At 41.3% G+C, this 18098-nt stretch overlaps 1 protein-coding gene and 1 long non-coding RNA gene across 3 annotated transcripts in view; one reads left to right on the top strand and one right to left on the bottom strand.

Moving 5' to 3' along the window:
- The window catches only part of LOC112264418 (protein AF-17-like), a 35575-nt gene extending 22754 nt beyond the window's left edge, over positions 1-12821 (top strand). Inside the window, exons 17-20 of one of the 2 annotated variants that reach the window (XM_024441027.2) lie at positions 711-1075; positions 1408-1465; positions 9289-9477; positions 9714-12821. In XM_024441027.2, the coding sequence (XP_024296795.1) occupies positions 711-1075; positions 1408-1465; positions 9289-9477; positions 9714-9749 (648 nt within the window). In that variant the 3' untranslated portion in view covers positions 9750-12821. The remainder of the gene's footprint in view (positions 1-710; positions 1076-1407; positions 1466-9288; positions 9478-9713) is intronic. The other variant, XR_006079488.1, reaches the window with a different exon arrangement.
- LOC112264440 lies at positions 981-6371 on the bottom strand. Its single transcript, XR_002955639.2, has 3 exons — positions 6313-6371; positions 3334-3421; positions 981-2397 (listed from the first exon to the last, which is right to left on the bottom strand). It is a non-coding gene; the product is annotated as an uncharacterized LOC112264440 (long non-coding RNA).
- Positions 12822-18098: the final 5277 nt, after the last annotated feature.

The following is an 18098-nucleotide window of genomic DNA, read 5'->3' as shown; positions in this document are numbered from 1 at the left end:
CCTGCCTAGCAGTAAAGAACGATGTTTGTACAGATGGGTAGGAGGAGACTCAGCCTATGAGGAACGGTTAAATATCAGTGCTTGTGTGAAAATGTGTTTGTCTAATGCAGCTGTATTGATCCTCTGGGAAGAATTCAACTTAAGCTTTCACAGTGTCCGTTGACTGTTTTACTCTGAGAATTAGAACCTAACGCATCTCATTTGTAAACATTTCAACTGTATGACAGGATTACTTTTTAAAATTCCACAAAAAATGAACGCCCATTGAAATCAAGTTATCTTTCTTGTGATTTAAGTGTCAAGATGGTGCGTTATATCCCTAACGAAGTTTTAGCGTTTTTTTTATAGAATCAGTGTAAAGACAATTTATTTCATTGAGCCCATTTTAGCCATTACCAGAGTGTGTTTGACAGGTCGTTACAAACGTTTCCACGATCGTAACGTTAAGCAAGAGTATGAAAGAGTCGCAGGAATAAAATGAAAGCAATTCATCCAGCGAGATTTAAGTGACAAGTGGATTTTCATCCCTCAAACACAGGAAATAGATGACTGAAAAAGACAGATCTTCAGGTGGGCGTGAGATGCGTGTTATTACATTGAGGGAATGTTAATATATGAAATATGGGGAAATTAAACTTACAGATTGCACCTGTAAATGAACCATAACTGTCCCATTAGTTTTACCCTGTGTTTTTATCTTCCGACTCTAGGAGCTCCACTCTGGTAGTCCCTCCCGCAGTAGCTCCTCCCTCTCCTTCCAGAGCACTCCGCCCCCTCAGCAGAGCCCCGCCTCCTTTGGCCAGCCCTTGCTGAACGGGCTGGGTGGGCGGGTTTTGACTGACAGCCTGGGGGGCCTCAGTCAGGCCAGCAGTTCCATGGTGGGCGGGCTCATGGCCTCCCAAGCAGGAAGTCCCCAGCTGAACATGAACGGCATGCTGGGCAGCCTGAACGGGGTGATCCAGTCACCTGTCCAGAACGGCCCCCAGCCCACCCTACCGGCCCTGCGGCCCCAGCCTCCTCCTTTGGGCCTACAAGCACTGGCACAGGGCCTGCAGCTCCCCAAGAGCATGAGTCCGTGAGTACCTCCTCCATGTCTGATCACCAGAAAAGTATAATGATTGGTGATAGTGTTGGTTGATTGTTTTGTGAGGATGTTGTTGGTTGATTGCTGTTGATCAGTTGTTGTTGTGATAGCCACGGCCACTACTTTTGTGACAGTGATACATTTTTATATAGTCTGATAGTGACAGACAGTTGATTTCTTGTTGTTACTGGCTGTGCTGACTGATTCTGGTCTAGACTGTTACTGTAATTTATTTTTGCTGTGACTAATGGGTTGGCTGGGTAAGTGTTGTTTGGACTGGAAGTGTCCCATGATGAGTAATATTTAACATGGTTGTATTTCAGGTCTTCTCTCCTGTCTGAGCAGCAGAAGCAGCTCCTTCTCCAGCAGAACTTTACTCCAGTAATGACTCTACCATGCCCTACAAACACACTCAGACATGCAAACACGTGCAGCACACGCTCGTGATCTTTGGTAACGCAATACAATCGTGATAAGATGGTTATCATATGAAGTTAAGATAAAAACTGAAACAGTATTAATGGATGAATTGTCAGGACCGAAATAAGAGATTCATTATTAAAATATAGCTGCGAGCAGCAATGAACGGGGTTCACAAAGCAAGTAGGAACTATCTTCCTTTATGGGTAATCATGATTCTAAATACTACATCTGGAGTGAATCTGACATGTGATTCACAAGGAAAATATGATTCTGAGCATTAGTGTTAGCATTAGTGTTGTTTTTTTAGATATCATTGCCAAAGTCAGTGTGGTTCATCTTAGGGATGTCTATGATAGTGATGACAAGTTTCAAGTTAATAGGCCGCTGTGGAGTGGATTTACAGTGTTTTAAATGGACATGTAAAATCAGATTTTTTTTATTTGAGGCTTGTTGGGGGGGGCGCTACAGGCTGGAGCTGTATAGGGTGAGGTTAGATAGGATGAGTCTGGGGGTGAGGTGGCAGAGGTGATTGGTAGGGGGCGGCTGCAGCTACAGCCCTGGAATGGCGGCCCACTGCTGGTGGTTCAGGTGTTGCCTGAGCTTGATCAGGTGTAGCTAATGCCAACATTGGGAGCTGTGTTGGTGTACTGTTTTGGACTGGAATTTGTGCTAGAGGGTTCCATCTGAAACCTCAGCTTCTTCAAGATTGCTCCATAATTTTCAACAGTTGCCTATTAAGCTTACATCATAGCTTTTTGTGGATGGGATTGTCATGACCTATGATGGATGAGGTCATGGGTTGTCTTTGGTGTCCGGTTATGGGGTTTGGTCCTGGATTAGTGTTGAACTTTGAAGTCTCCCATTTGTTCCTTTTCAGATTCTTTGTACTCCTGTGCAGGGGTGAAAGTAGAATTAATTTCTTCCAGGTGCGGGTCATCCTGTAGTGCACCAAAACAAATGTAATAACATATAGAATCCCTATTCATTCAATAGGATCTGTGGGCCTAGTTGTAAAGAATTGTCATTTAACTTTCCATATGTATGACCTTCTACTTGGTATTTTATTGGGATCACCATTAGCTGTTGCTAAAGCAGCAGCTACACTTCCCGGGGTCCACACAAAACAATACAGAACATTAATACACAAGAACAGCTCAAGGACAGAACTACATCAATTGAGAAATGGCACACAGCCAACATATCAATACATATACAAAATATCTAGGTCAAATTGGGGAGAGGCGTTGTGCCATGAGATGTTGCTTTATCTGGGGGGGTTTTCAAAGATTTTTGCTGTTCATCTGAGCAATATGAGATGGAAGTTCCATGCAATAATTTTGCTATATAATATTTTACACTTTCTTGAATTTGAATTTATTGTGGAATAAACACAACCAGTTATGATGTTTTCATCTGATTGTCAAATAATGACTTCAAAGGGCTCCTTTACTCGGCTACCTGTGCAAGTTCATCCACCTACAACATATTTCCAGCCTCTTAATAGTGGTGAATGAAAGAGACATCTGTTACACAAAACACCAAAAAGTGTAATGACATTTGGCAATTGTCATTAGGCCAGAATTTATGTGTCCACTACTGTCCGCGCACGTCTCGGTGTCAGCCACTCATCCCTGCCTCGTCAAAATGTCGGGGTTTTCATCAAACCACCTCGCATTTTGGAGCGTAGACTATACGACCCGTTTGCTATACGAGTCCATTCGCTCATTTTTCATGCCTCTGACATGTGGTAATGATAAAAAGTGGTGTAATAGCCTACAGTTCTTATAATTATTGTTACAGGCTCATGTTTTACCGGTAAGGCGTACCTCCATCGAGTTTGTTGGGACGCCACATCTTCTCCGTACAGCCTTACTTTCACCTCCAGCTGTGGTTGTTCCATACAGTAAAGGTGGGCTGTAGAAGGAAGTTTTGACTGGTTCAGAGTTCAACGTGTCACATCGATAAGAATGCAGAGGAAATTAAGCAGGAATCCAAATAGAGCGGTTTATTGAACACAAGGGATGGCATGGTGCACCTTCACAAGTGCAGTCTCAGTGCTATGATGGGGTTTAAAACCAGACTGAAGCATTTCGTATACATTGTCTTCAGGAAGGCAGTGAGTTGCTGTGCAACAGCTTTTTCAAAAAATTTTGAGAGGAACGTGAGATTTGATATAGGCCGATAGTTTATATTTTCTGGGTCAAGGTTTGGCTTTTCAAGAGAGGCTTTACTGCCACTTTTAGTGAGTTTGGTACACATCCGTGAGCCGTTTATGATGTTCAACATAGGAGGGCCAAGCACAGGAAGCAACTCTTTCAGTAGTTTATTTGGAATAGGGTCCACTATGCAGCTTGAAGGTTTAGAGGCCATGATTATTTTCATCATTGTGTCAAGAGATATAGTACTAAAACACTTGAGCGTCTCTCTTGATCCTAGGTCCTGGCAGAGTTGTGTAGACTCAGGACAGCTGAGCTTTGGAGGAATACGCAGATTTAAAGAGTCGTCCATAATTTGCTTTCTAATGATCATGATCTTTTCCTCAAAGAAGTTCATGAATTTATGACTGCTGAAGTGAAAGCCATCCTCTTGGGGAATGCTGCTTTTTAGTTAGCTTTGCAACAGTATCAAAATACATTTTGGATTGTTCTTATTTTGCTCAAATAAGTTGAAAAAAATAGGATGATCGAGCAGCAGTGAGGGCTCTTCGATACTGCACGGTACTGTCTTTCCAAGCTAGTCGGAAGACTTCCAGTTTGGTGTGGCGCCATTTCCGTTCCAATTTTCTGAAAGCTTGCTTCAGAGCTCGGGTATTTTCTGTATACCAGAGAGCTAGCTTGTTATGACAAATGTTTTTAGGGGTGCGACTGCATCTAGGGTATTGCACAAATTTAAATTGAGTTCCTCAGTTAGGTGGTTAACTGATTTGTGTCCTCTGGGTAGGCAGAGGGAGTCTGGAAGCGCATCAAGGAAGCTTTGAGTTGTCTGAGAATGTATAGCACGACTTCTGAGGACCCTTGGTTGGGGTCTCAGCAGATTATTTGTTGCGATTGCAAAAGTAATAAAATGGTGGACCGATAGTCCAGGATTATGAGGAAGATCCACAACATTTATTCCATGGGACAAAACTAGGTCCAGAGTATGACTGTGACAGTGAGTATGTCCGGAGACATGTCGTAGAAAACCCACTGAGTCGATGATGGCTCCGAAAGCCTTTTGGAGTGAGTCTGTGGACTTTTCCATGTGAATATTAAAGTCACCAAAAATTTGAATATTATCTGCTATGACTACTAGGTCCGATAGGAATTCAGGGAACTCCGTGAGGAATGCTGTATATGGCCCATGAGGCCTGTAAATAGTAGCTATAAAAAGTGATTGAGTAGGCTGCATAGATTTCAAAAGACGAAAACGTAGGTTTTTTTTTTGTAAATTGAAATTTGCTATCGTAAATGTTAGCAACACCTCCGCCTTTGCGGGATGTGCGGGGGATATGGTCACTAGTGTAACCAGGAGGTGAGGCCTCATTTAACACAGTAAATTCATCAGGCTTAAGCCATGTTTCAGTCAGGCCAATAAAATCAAGATTACGATCAGTGATTAGCTCATTGACTATAACTGTCTTGGAAGTGAGGGATCAAACATTAAGTAGCCCTATTTTGAGATGTGAGGTATCACAATCTTTCAATAATGGCATGAATGGAGGAGGTCTTTATTCTATTGAGAATGCGAAGGCGAACACCGCCATGTTTAGTTTTGCCCAACCTAGGTCGAGGCACAGACACAGTCTCAATGGGGATAGCGGAGCTGAGTACACGGACTGTGCTAGTGGCAGACTCCACTAAGCTGGCAGGCTGGCTAACAGTCAGTAGCCCTGCCCCCTGGTAAACAGTGTATGATCGCTGGATGATTCGTTTTAAGTCTAATACTGCGGGTAATGGAGTTGCCAATGACTAGGTTTTCAATTTGTCAGAGCTAATGGTGGGAGGCTTCGGCGTCTCAGACCCCGTAACGGGAGGAGTAGAGACCAGAGAAGGCTCGGCCTTGTTTGTCGGCTGAATGAGCGACACCGGTTGAGCATTCCTACAGCATTTCCCTCCAGAAGCCATGAGAAAGTTGTCCGGCTGCAGGGACCGTGCGAGGGGATTTATACTACTATCTGTACTTACTGGTGGCACAGACACCGTTTCATCCTTTCCTACACTGAAATTACCCTTGCCTAACGATTGCGTCTGAAGCTGGGCTTGCAGCACAGCTATCCTTGCCGTAAGGCGATCGTTCTCCTGTATATTATGAGTACAGCGACTGCAATTAGAAGGCATCATATTAATGTTACTACTTAGCGTCGGCTGGTGGTGGTCCTGACGAACCATGTCCAGATAAAGCGTCCGGAGTGAAAAAGTTGAACGAAAAAAAGTTGAGTGGGGGAAAACTAAAAATATAAACGGTAATTAAAAAGTAAAAACCATAAAGTTGTCAGGTAGCAAAGTAAGGTTAGCAACAAAATGCACAGCAGCACGTAAACAAGTTTGCAAGTTGTGACCGGAAATAGGGATCGCATGGGGAAAGGTTGCAGGATTATGTTGTGGTTTACTAGGGAAATACAAGAGGGAGATACAAACACATGTTAACATAAGCATGACTGACAAGCACAGAAGGGATAAATAAATAACTGACATGCATCTCACATGCCGGACTGACAGGAAAATTGTATTAACTCATTTGGCAGCAGTATACAACTTTAACATCAACTGAAAAGGATCTTAATATTAACATTTATACATCTTCATCTTTATACATAAAGTACTCACTTGTCAGTCATGCACAACATGGACAGGAAAACATGAGCTGGCCACCCCATGCATTCACCAACAGGGATAAGAAAGATTGGAGGAAGAAACTGCTGCTTAAATAGTCAAGGGTGCTAATGAGCAGAATGGAGCAGGTGAGGTGATTGGCAAGGGTGGGGCGTGGCCAGAGTAGAGGGGAAACCTGGCTTCTGCCATGAGCCTTTGTAACAAATATGGTGTGACCATCTTTGAATGCATCAATGATATTTTCTCAAACTCTTTCTCAAACCAAATTTGGACTGAATCTGACTTTTAGTCCATGAGAATAAAATGTTTTTATGACTATTTTAAGCATTAGCGTCACATAGTCAAAAAGTGAATTGTTAATAGTTTCCATTTTTTTTAAGATATCAATGCCAAACTTATGGTTCTTCGTGGTAATGTCTTTGATGACCTAAAAAGTTTCAAGTTGATAGGCCATTGTGAAGTGGATTTACAAAGGATTTCAATTTCAAAAACTCAGCCATCTCTCAACCAATCCCTTAGCTTTTCTCAAACTAAGTTAAGAGATGGGTCTACATAACGAATTGTATTTGGATTTATGGTTCATGACAATATGTTTTTCCAAGGTTTTCCAAAATTTCCAAGATGGAGGAAAATCTGTCCTCACGGACGTTATGGGTCCTTGGGGCAAATTTGTTCAGCATGAGGAAAGACACCTACGTTGTCTTCAGAAAGTATTCAATCCCCTTGACTTATTCCACATTTTGTTATGTTACAGCCAGAATTCAAAATGTATTAAATATTTGTTTTTTCCACCCATCTACACACAATACCCCATAATGACGAAGTAAAAACATGTTTTTAGAAATGTTTGCAAATATATTGATAATGAAATGCAGAAATATCTCATTTACATAAGTATTCACACCCCTGAGTCAATACATGTTAGAATCACCTTTGGCAGCGATTACAGCTGTGAGTCTTTCTTGGTAAGTCTCTAAGAGCTTTGAACACCTCGATTGTACAATAGTTGCACATTATTACTTTAAAGGCAATTTAAGTCGAAACTGTAACTAGGCAACTCAGGAACATTCAATGTCATCTTGGTAACCAACTCCAGTATATACAGTTGAAGTCGGAAGTTTACATACACTTAGGTTGGATTCATAAAAACTTGTTTTTCAACCACTCCACACATTTCTTGTTAACAAACTATAGTTTTTTGGCAAGTCAGTTAGGACATCTACATTGTGCATGACACAATACATTTTTCCAACAATTGTTTACAGACAAAAGTATCTATATCCACAGTAAAACGAGTCCTATATCGACATAACCTGAAAGGCCGCTCAGCAAGGAAGAAGCCACTGCTCCAAAACCGACATAAAAAGCCAGACTACCGTTTGCAACTGCACATGGGGACAAAGATTGTACTTTTTGGAGAAATGTCCTCTGGTCTGATGTAACAAAAATAGAACAGTTTGGCCATAATGACCATCGTTATGTTTGGAGGAAAAAGGGGGAGGCTTGCAAGCTGAAGAACACCATCCCAACCGTGAAGCACGGGGGTGCTTTGCTGTAGGAGGGACTGGTGCACTTCACAAAATAGATGGCATCATGAGGGAGGAAAATTATGTAGATATAGTGAAGCAACATCTCCAGACATCAGTCAGGAAGTTAAAGCTTGGTCGCAAACGGGTCTTCCAAATGGACAATGACCCCAAGCATACTTCCAAAGTTGTGGCAAAATGGCTAGGATTTCACTAGGATGAAATATCAAGAATTGTGAAAAACTGAGTTTAAATGTATTTGGCTAAGGTGTACGTAAACTTCTGACTTCAACTGTATTTGGCCTTGCGTTTTAGGTTATTGTCCAGTTGAAAGGTCAATTTGTCTCACAGTTTCTGTTGGAAAGCAGACTGGTACTCAGTGATGTGTTGTGTTAGATTTGCCAAAACATAACACTTGGTATTCAAGACATGAAGTACATTTCTTTGCAGTTTTACTTTAGTGTCTTAGTGCAAACAGGATGCATGTTTTGGAATATGTTTACTCTTTACAGTCTTTCTTCTTTTCCTTACTCTCCTGCAACTGAGTTAGGAAGGACACCTGTATCTTTGTAGTGACTGGGTGTATTGATACACCATCCAAAGTGTAATTAATAACTTCACCATACTCACAGGGATATTCAATGTCTGCTTTTAAATTTTTTTACTCATCTACCAATAGGTGGCTCTTAATTGCCAAGCATTGGATAACCTCCCTAGTGTTTGAAATTCACTGCTCAACTGAGGGACCTTACAAATAATTGTATGTGTGGGGTACAGAGATGAGGTAGTCATTCAAAAACATCTTAAACACTATTATCAGTCCATGCAATGTATTATGTGACTTGTTGAGCAACTTTTACTACTGAACTTATTTAGGCTTGCCATAACAAAGGGGTTAAATACTTGACTCAAGACATTTCTGCTTTTCAATTTTATTTAATTTGTAAACATTTCTAAAAACATAATTCCACTTTGACGTTGTGGGGTATTGTGTGTAAGCCTGTGACACAAAATCTCAATTTAATCCATTTTAAATTTGGGCTGTAACACTTGAATACTTTCTGAAGGGACTGTACATACAAAGTTTCAAGACTCTAGGTCAAATGGGACGGTGGATATGACGGTTTTAGTAAGACTGCTTATAACAGTGCCACCTATAGGCCAATCGGTTTATAGGACCATTTTTGCCCAAGTTGCTCATGGCCTCTAGTGCCAAATTATTTTTTTAAAGTTAACAATCTGCTTGGCTGTTAACCCCTAATTATTCAATGAGTGTGACCATTGCCAAGTTTATTTCAGTCCCAAAAAATAAATGGAGAAGAAAAACAGCATACAGTATATACTGCAGTCTTTTTTTTTGGCCCGGCACCGTTGTATTCATTTTGGATGTGCATATCACTACACATTTTCAAGTCCCTTATGTCTTGGGCTGTGTGTGTCTCAGGAGCAGCAGGTGGTGGTCTATCAGATGCTACAGCAGCAGCGGCAGAGGGAACTACAGCGACTCACGCTAACCGGGGCCCTCACCTCCACCCCCACTTCCCAGTCCCCCAACCTGGGGGCCTCGCCACTGCAGGGTGGCCAGGGAAACCCACTCTTCAGCCTGCAGGATAATGCACTTCACAAGCCCGGGGTGAGTGTCGATATGCAGTTGTTCGAGACTCCTTATTTGAATAGACCATTGTATAGGTCAATTCTTGATCAACTGAAGCTATAAAAAATAAACTGCTTTGTAGGAGGTTGACTTGCTTTGTAATGCTGTTAAACCGGATGATATACTGTAGCTGTATACCTCATCAATGTTGATAAATGTATGTGTAGGCCGAACATCTAAACTCACAGGTCAGTTTTACATGTGTTTGATTTCAGGGGGTGGGAGAGAAGGGCGGAGACAAGAATGGCTGACATGTCATCTTCATGTCTGAACTGTTGCAGCTGTAACAGCAGCTATAACAGCAGCTATAACAGGGGAAAGGAAAGTAATTGAGCTGTTCCATCAGAAACTAATGTCACCTTTAATCTCCACCTGAAAGACTCTTGAACTCTGTCTTCTATCATCTCTGTCTTTCCCCCTCTTTTATGAATGTATAATGGATTCAATTTAAACGGTTATGTTTTTTTTTAATGCATTGAATTCCTTTTATTTTAGGATGTTTTCTTCTTCTAGGTCTGTGTGTGTGTAGGCAGCTTTCAGAGAGCATGAATACAGTGGTCTGTAATTGAATTGCACTAATCTGTTAGCTAGACCAATTGCGTTTGCTCTTGTAGCAGAGCCAGAGACTCTGGAGTCCTGACGGTAAATGTGGAGAGTATTGGGGTCCAGCATAGAAATTGGACTCTGGTGATCAATTCCAAATCAACCCCTAGCCGCTACTCTCAGGGATCTTCCTGAGATCTGAAATGATTAGATGGGCGTAAACAATATGATGACTATTCCACCTAGCCAATCAGAAGACAAGGTAAATCAATTACCTTATAACTTTAAACCTATCCAATCCTTTTAGATCTACTGGAGTGCCTATGGGTAGGGCTAAGTGTCGACTTGGAATTTGGGTGTGAGTGTTTTGGGCCAAAGTGTCCTTAGGCCATAAGTTTACTGAAGCACTGACCCTCCTCTTAAGCAAGTATACCCCTGTGGAACCAAGGTATCCCTCCAAACATCCTTGTTGAGGACAAACTGTCTGACACCTCTCTAAACATCAACTGTCTTCCTCAAGGTCTGTCTTCCTTTCATTTTCTTCCCTCCCATAAATTGTACAACTATGATATTCCTATTCTATCCTATTAAATGTCACAGCTACAGACTGGCACCAAATGATCTGGGGACTGGCATTGACAGTGTAGAATGCTAACTATGCCTCAGTCCACCCCTGAGAATTTAGAGAGAATGTATGATGTTCAATATGTGTGCCACTGCCGAGATTAATCAAACGAAACCAAACATTTGAAAATTGTCAAAGTAAATATGTAAGAAATTAATATTTTTGTTTCCTCAACCCATGTGTACTTTGCTGATATAGAACCTAATAAGGGACATTTGGTACTTACTGTTTCTAGGCTACTTGGAACTGACAAGTTAGTGATTGATTAGTATGAATATTTTGCACTCTATCCTGAAGTGTTAGTGTTTTCTTATTTGTTTTGGTTGTACATATTGTTCTTTTGATGCCCGGAAAACTAGTTGTTCTTTTAGCAATACTGTATAGTTGTCAATGCCTTAAAATAATGCTAGAGTTACTGAGGAAAATCAACTCACCCTTAACAGCCAAAAGGCAGCTTCTTTTCTCTTATCCATTTCTTAGTCTAGTTTTTGTTCTGGTTACATTTACCGTTATTTCAGATTTAGGTGAAAGCACTCTTTTCAATCTTACCATTTATACTATTGATAGGCAACGGTGATAATGTCAACAATTGTAAAATGAAAATATGTTTATTGGTAAGTCTGAAATCATCTGTAATTGTGTCTTAAGATGCTGCTCAATGTTCTGTTTTTTAGAAGAACTGACAAGCAACATCCCATGTTAGATGGTATCACTTTACTTTGTCTTAAGATCTATAAAATGCTGTCATAGCAATGACATAGCAGTCATGGTATTTGTGACTATGTTCTTATACAATTGTGACTCAAACTCTTATTGCTTTCATCGGGTCAGTGTTGAATCAATTGTCATCAGCTGACTTTATCTGTTATGATACGACTGCCCATGACATCTGTTACGTCATTCTAGTAACACCATTATGTACAGTATGTCTTACTACTGAGATCATGATGCCAAGTCATACATGTTACCATTCAGAACACATAGGCAACTCGGGAACTCTAATATGTAGCTTTCTATACTGCCTGCTGCATCTACATTCCTGTGTGGCACATAATAACAGGTCCTTCTGTGCTGGGATCAAGCTAATCTATTATCATTGGCCGTTCTCCCAGGTCTTTTAACTCACTGTTGGACTGGAATAATATTTTTCCTTTGTGGTGTCCGTTACTCATCTTATTTGATCATTTCCTAATTTAAATATGGTCGAAGATCATTTCCAAATGTGTATTCGTTTTCTGTTTGCAACCTCGATATTGACCTCCCGTACATGTGATGTCGGTAAGTATTGGAACTGTTCTGTTTTTTTGTAGTTTGTTGTCAGTGAGGAACTTTCAAGCGACTATGTTAGTTGGTAAAATACCGTAGCAACGAGACTATAGGGGAATGTTAACGTTGACAACACATGAGCCTATTCCTCCATATTGACAGGACTTCCGAAGGAGATCTGCGGTTGAACAAGTACGTCCTTTATGAGTTGTTGTACGATTAAGGTAATAATCTAGGAAAGAACATGTCGAAGAGATTGTTTTTGACTGACAGAGTACTGCGAAGGAATCTTGAAAGGGAATCTTTCCCATGTTGCACTGGGGCGATTTGGCCCAATGAAATGTAAATCATTTTTTTATATACATTTGTTCTTTTTTATTGTTTGATTACAAATTGTATACTTAAATGTGTTTGTGTATTGTACACATTCATTTGCTAAGCTTTGAAGTTTGAGTAACCAAGATAATCCATGTTATTATGTATGTATGTCGTTATGTGTATCTGTTATGTATTACAGCATATTTAAGCACCTCTCTCTCAAAGAAGTTTGATGAAAATGGAACTAACTTCTTGGGACATAAAATGCATGAAATGCAGTTAAGTCTCGCAAATCAGTAGCTAAATACCAAGTTAGACTACGCAGAGTTTTTAAATGGATTGTTCTCAAAAAATGTTTTATGAAATTTAAATTGAGCACTGCATTTGAGAAAAGACAAGCATTGTTGTCAATGTACAGTGTATTTGTTTGAGATAATTAATCAACAATGAATTTGCCAATATTCAGATTTAATGCCCTGTAAAGTATTTTGATATTTTTGTGTAAAAATTAAAAAGGCACAATTAAGACGACTGAACTTTTACTGTCAATAAATGTATTTTACTGAGTTGATTTGCATGTTCTCTTGGTTTCAAAGCTTTATTTACAGACCGTGGCCTTGACAAAGTCCTCATTGTGTTGCATCACTTACTTGAAGCAGCCTGTCATAATGCCTTCATGAATCAGTCATAACAGTGTTATGAACAGTCATAACTGAAAGAGAGCGGCTCCCCAGTTGGGCTGGCCTGACACATTTTCCAGTCAGAGGAATAAGGCAACCTCACAGAGAGTTACACACAATATAAAATGTTATTTCCAGAGAACATATTTATGAGATGGAGTAATAGCCCAAGACACATGAGTAGTTTGGGGAGACAGTTTATGATCCCCCTAGTCCAGGGATGGGTCACTTTGATGGAAGTAGGAGACACAAAAAAATCTGAATTCATCATGAGGGGCTGCAGTTGCTCCCGGGTCTGTGTACCCACATGTCCCTGGCCTAGTCTCGGGCACCGCCAAGGGATGGGTGGAGTTAGCTGCATGAAGTTTAAAAAACTCAAAGCCAGGGGAATCTGTAATAATAACAGTGTCATGAACCAGTCAAAACACTGTAGAAGAAGGAGCAAGTAAGGCGGTATGGTGCCGGCAAAATAAATAGTGGGGGAAGGCCATATCGGTAAAACATGAGCAAAAATTAGTGAATGGACTTGAAAATGGGTGGTATAGCCTACGATCCAAAATGTGATGTGGTTAGATGAGAATACTGACATTTTGCAAAGGCAGAGATGAGTGGCCGACACGGAGACGCTCGCGGACAGTTCTGGCCTAATGGAAATCGCCAAATCTCATGACACTTTTTGGTGTTCTGTGTAACAGGTGTCTCTTTCCATTCACCACTGTTTGGAGGCTGGGAATATTTTACAAGTGGATGAACTTGCACAGGTAGCCGAGTAAAGGAGCCCTTTGAAGTCATTATTTGACAATCAAATGAAAACATCATAACTGGTTGTGTTTATTCCACAATAAAGTTAATACATTTTTAAAATGAAATGACAATTATTTACGACTAGGCCCACAGAAATCCTATTGAATTAATAGGGAATCTACATGTAATTCTATGATCAAGCCCATAAACATGTTTGCACATATAATTAATTCTACTTTCACCCTTGGATAGAGGACTCCTCTTTATATCTGTACCATTGTAGCGTCTGTGACAGCATGGGCAGCGCCATCGAGGCTACAACCCATAGGAATCCCCACCCAGTTTACTAATTTGACTACTTCAAAATGCTGGAAGTATGGTGGAAAGAGACAAACAACAACCTCTCCCTCAATGTGAGCAAGACAAAGGAGCTGATCGTAGACTGCAGGAAAAGGCGGCCCGAACAGGCCCCCATTAACATCGACGGGGCTGTAGTGGAGCGGGTCGTGAATTTCAAGTTCCTTGGTGTCCACATCACCAACGAATTATCATGGTCCAAACACACCAAGACAGTTTTGAAGAGGGCATGACACCAAGTTTGACAGCTGCACCTGTCACGCCCTGATCTGTTTCACCTGTCTTTGTGCTTGTCTCCACAGTTTTGAAGAGGGCATGACAAAACCTTTTCCCCCTCAGGAGACTGAAAAGATTTGGCATGATCAGATCTCCCCAGATCCTCAAAAAGTTTGACAGCTGCACCTGTCACGCCCTGATCTGTTTCACCTGTCTTTGTGCTTGTCTCCACCCGCCTCCAGGTGTCGCCCATCTTCACCATCATCCCGTGTATTTATACCTGTGTAAGGTCTACACTTCAGGGCATTTATTCAGGGCATGTGACAAATAAAGTTTGATTTGATTTGAAACCCTCAATGGCACAGCCCTTGCTAAAACAGGCTTTTGGCCACTAGAGGCCTCTATCTTCCTCTATGATTGGTGATGGCTGAAGAAATTTGGCTTGTCACCGAAAACCCTCACAAAATTTTACAGATGCACAATTGAGAGCATCCTGTTGGGCTGTATCACCGCCTGGTACGGCAACTGCACCTCCCACAACGGCAAGACTCTCCAGAGGGTGGTGCGGTCTGCACAACGCATCGCCGGGGGCAAACTACCTGCCCTCCATGACACCTACAGCACCCGATGTCACAGGAAGGCCAAAAAAGATAATCAAGGACAATAACCACCTGATCCACTGCCTGTTAACCCCGCTACCATCCAGAAGGCGAGGTCAGTACAGGTGCATCAAAGGTAGGACCGAGAGACTGAAAAAGAGCTTCTATCTCAAAGCTATCACACTGTTAAACAGCCATCACTAACACAGAGAGGCTGCTGCCTACATAGAGACTTGAAATCATTGGACACTTTAAGAAATGGATCACTAGTCACTTTAACTTCTTCGGGATCGGTGTTATATGTATATATTCTTACTAAATTCCTTACTTAGATGTGTGTGTATTAGGTTTCTGTTGTGGAATTGTTAGATTACATGTTAGATATTGCTGCATTGTCCGAACTAGAAGCACAAGCATTTCTCTACACTCGCAATGACATCTGCTAACCATGTGTATGTGACTAATAAAATTGGATTTGCATGGAAGTGGACCTCGCCCTGGGGCGTATTTTTACATTTATAGGCCAATAGCTTACCTGTCTGTGTTACAAAATATTGCTACAATCATTGTCATTGGCAATATAAACCCATTTGGAAGTTGATACTTGTTGTGGGCGGTCTAACTTGTCTTTTTAATTCTTTTTTTTTGTGAAAAGGGTGAAGTGAAAGCTACTGGAGATTGTTTTGTCTGACTTTTCTTATGAGGCAGCCTGGGACGTCAACAAAGACGCTTGCGCGCCGCTTCAGGAAGAATAAACGTGATCATAGGAACAAGGCGTAATGGGACTGTGGCAATTTTGAGGCAACCTCTGCTATTTGTAGCTGTTACCAATTCAAGCATATGTATAAACTCAAGGCAAATCCATTTTTGTAAGTAGGGGCCCTTTTTGTAAGTTTGTCAGCTTTCTGGTGCGATCTGGATTCCAGCCTCTGGGAGATTTGACTGCAAGTGCAGTAGTTATAGAATAACACCTTTTGTCAGCTTTCCGGTGCGATCTGGATTCCAGCCTCTCTGTAAAGCCTCACTAAAATACTTGAAAAAGACGATATGAGTATTAAAGTATCACTGTTGACATGTGTATATGAATAAAAAAATATATAAATCTAGATTCTAGCATTTAAAGACTAATTATAAGGCACTGTATTAAATAACAACATGTATGTTGTTCATAGTAGATAAAGGAAGGGCAACTGTTCAAAGAAAACCTGCATAGTCATTAGAGAACACACCTTATTCACCCATGGCACAGAACTGCCATTCATATGGTAGTGAATAGGAGGGGTGCGTCACTTGAGTGGGTTGAGTCACTGACGTGGTCTTCCTGTCTGGGTTGGGCCCCCCCTTGGGTTGTGCCGTGGTGGAGATCTTTGTGGGCTATACTCGGCCTTGTCTCAGGATGGTAAGTTGGTGGTTGAAGATATCCCTCTAGTGGTGTGGGGGCTGTGCTTTGGCAAAGTGGGTGGGGTTATATCCTGCCTGTTTGGCCCTGTCCGGGGGTATCATCGGACGGGGCCACAGTGTCTCCTGACCCCTCCTATTTCAGCCTCCAGTATTTATGCTGCTGTAGTTTATGTGTCGGGGGGCTAGGGTCAGTCTGTTATATCTGGAGTATTTCTCCTGTCTTATCCGGTGTCCTGTGTGAATTTAAGTATGCTCTCTCTAATTCCGTCTTTCTCTCTCTTTCTTTCTCTCTCTCGGAGGACCTGAGCCCTATGACCATGCCTCAGGACTACCTGGCATGATGACTGACTCATTGCTGTCCCCAGTCCACCTGGCCGTGCTGCTGCTCCAGTTTCAACAGCAGGAGCGGTAGAGATACTCTGAATGATCGGCTATGAAAAGCCAACTGACATTTACTCGAGGTGCTGACCTGTTGCGCCCTCGACAACTACTGTGATTATTATTATTTGACTATGCTGGTCATTTATGAACATTTGAACATCTTGGTCATGTTCTGTTATAATCTCCACCGGCACAGCCAGAAGAGGACTGGCCACCCCTCATAGCCTGTTTCCTCTCTAGGTTTCTTCCTAAGTTTTGGCCTTTCTAGGGAGTTTTTCCTAGCCACTGTGCTTCTACACCTGCATTGTTTGCTGTTTGTGGTTTTAGGCTGGGTTTCTGTACTTTGATATATCAGCTGATGTAAGAAGGGCTATATAAATACATTTAAAATTTTAAATTAGTGAAGCAGCATTGTGCCATCACATCTCAATCCTTAATGAAATAGTTAAAGCAAAGTTAAACAGTTATTTTGCAGGTCCACTGAAGAGGCTATTAAATTCCAAATGACATTATTTTAGTATGTTTTCGTGGTGCTGGGTTGGAACAAAAAAGATTGTCCACCATGGCAGGAGTTCCCAAACTTTTTAAATCAAGCCCCCCTTCCAGCATTGGGGAACATGCCGCGACCCCCCACCTATTTCTATCACAAGCACTGTTCATGACACAAACTGTGTTCAAACTCCTCTTTTTCAAGGAGAGAACTTTTTTTCTGCAATTCTACACATTTTGTCATGGGGTGCAGATAATTATTTTGCCATTTTAAAGCACATTTTCTTGTAATTCTATACATTTTGCCATTTCTAATGTGTATTCATCTAATATTGAGTGACTTGACCATTACTACAAAATCTTTGGACTAAAAAACCTAGCTTAAAAACATTAGCTGACATGGTCTAGTTGATCTAGACATTTCTGTTATAAATAACTCTCTAAGGTATGCAATGACTGACATGACATGAAGAATACTGATGATGCACTATCCAATTTCTAAATGTCACCTTGCGCATTCTACTATTACAACTTTCAAGAGTACATTTTTTATTTTTTATTATGGGGGCTGCTACAGTTTGGGAACCACTGCACCATGAGTTCTCAGTGCCAGGATCAACACTTCTGTCATACGACAAGCAATACTCTATTATTGTGTGAATAAACTGCTACTTCCTCAGATGCAGTGTTCCACTCAGATCAATAAGCCAGTCGTTACTGCCAAGAGGCCTTTCAGGGGGAAAGTGACTGGAGGCAAATGCTATGTCTGGTGTGCATGTGGACACAGCAAGAAACCGGTGAGTGTTAGGCATTGAATGTTCAAAGTAGAGTACTCTGGCATAAAATTCCTGCCTGTGCAGAACTCTAGCCTGTACCCTAGTTATTGATGAAAAAACAGGCCTGACTAACCTGATGTATAATGTCGGGGCCTGTCGGGCTCGGGTCGTGTAGCAGAGTTCTAGTTCAAGGTATTGAATGTAA

The sequence above is a fragment of the Oncorhynchus tshawytscha genome, linkage group LG02 (assembly GCF_018296145.1).
Source record: "Oncorhynchus tshawytscha isolate Ot180627B linkage group LG02, Otsh_v2.0, whole genome shotgun sequence".
Taxonomy (NCBI): domain Eukaryota; kingdom Metazoa; phylum Chordata; class Actinopteri; order Salmoniformes; family Salmonidae; genus Oncorhynchus; species Oncorhynchus tshawytscha.
The sequence above is the reverse complement of the archived record's forward strand: the minus strand, read 5'-3'. Positions and strand labels throughout refer to the sequence as shown.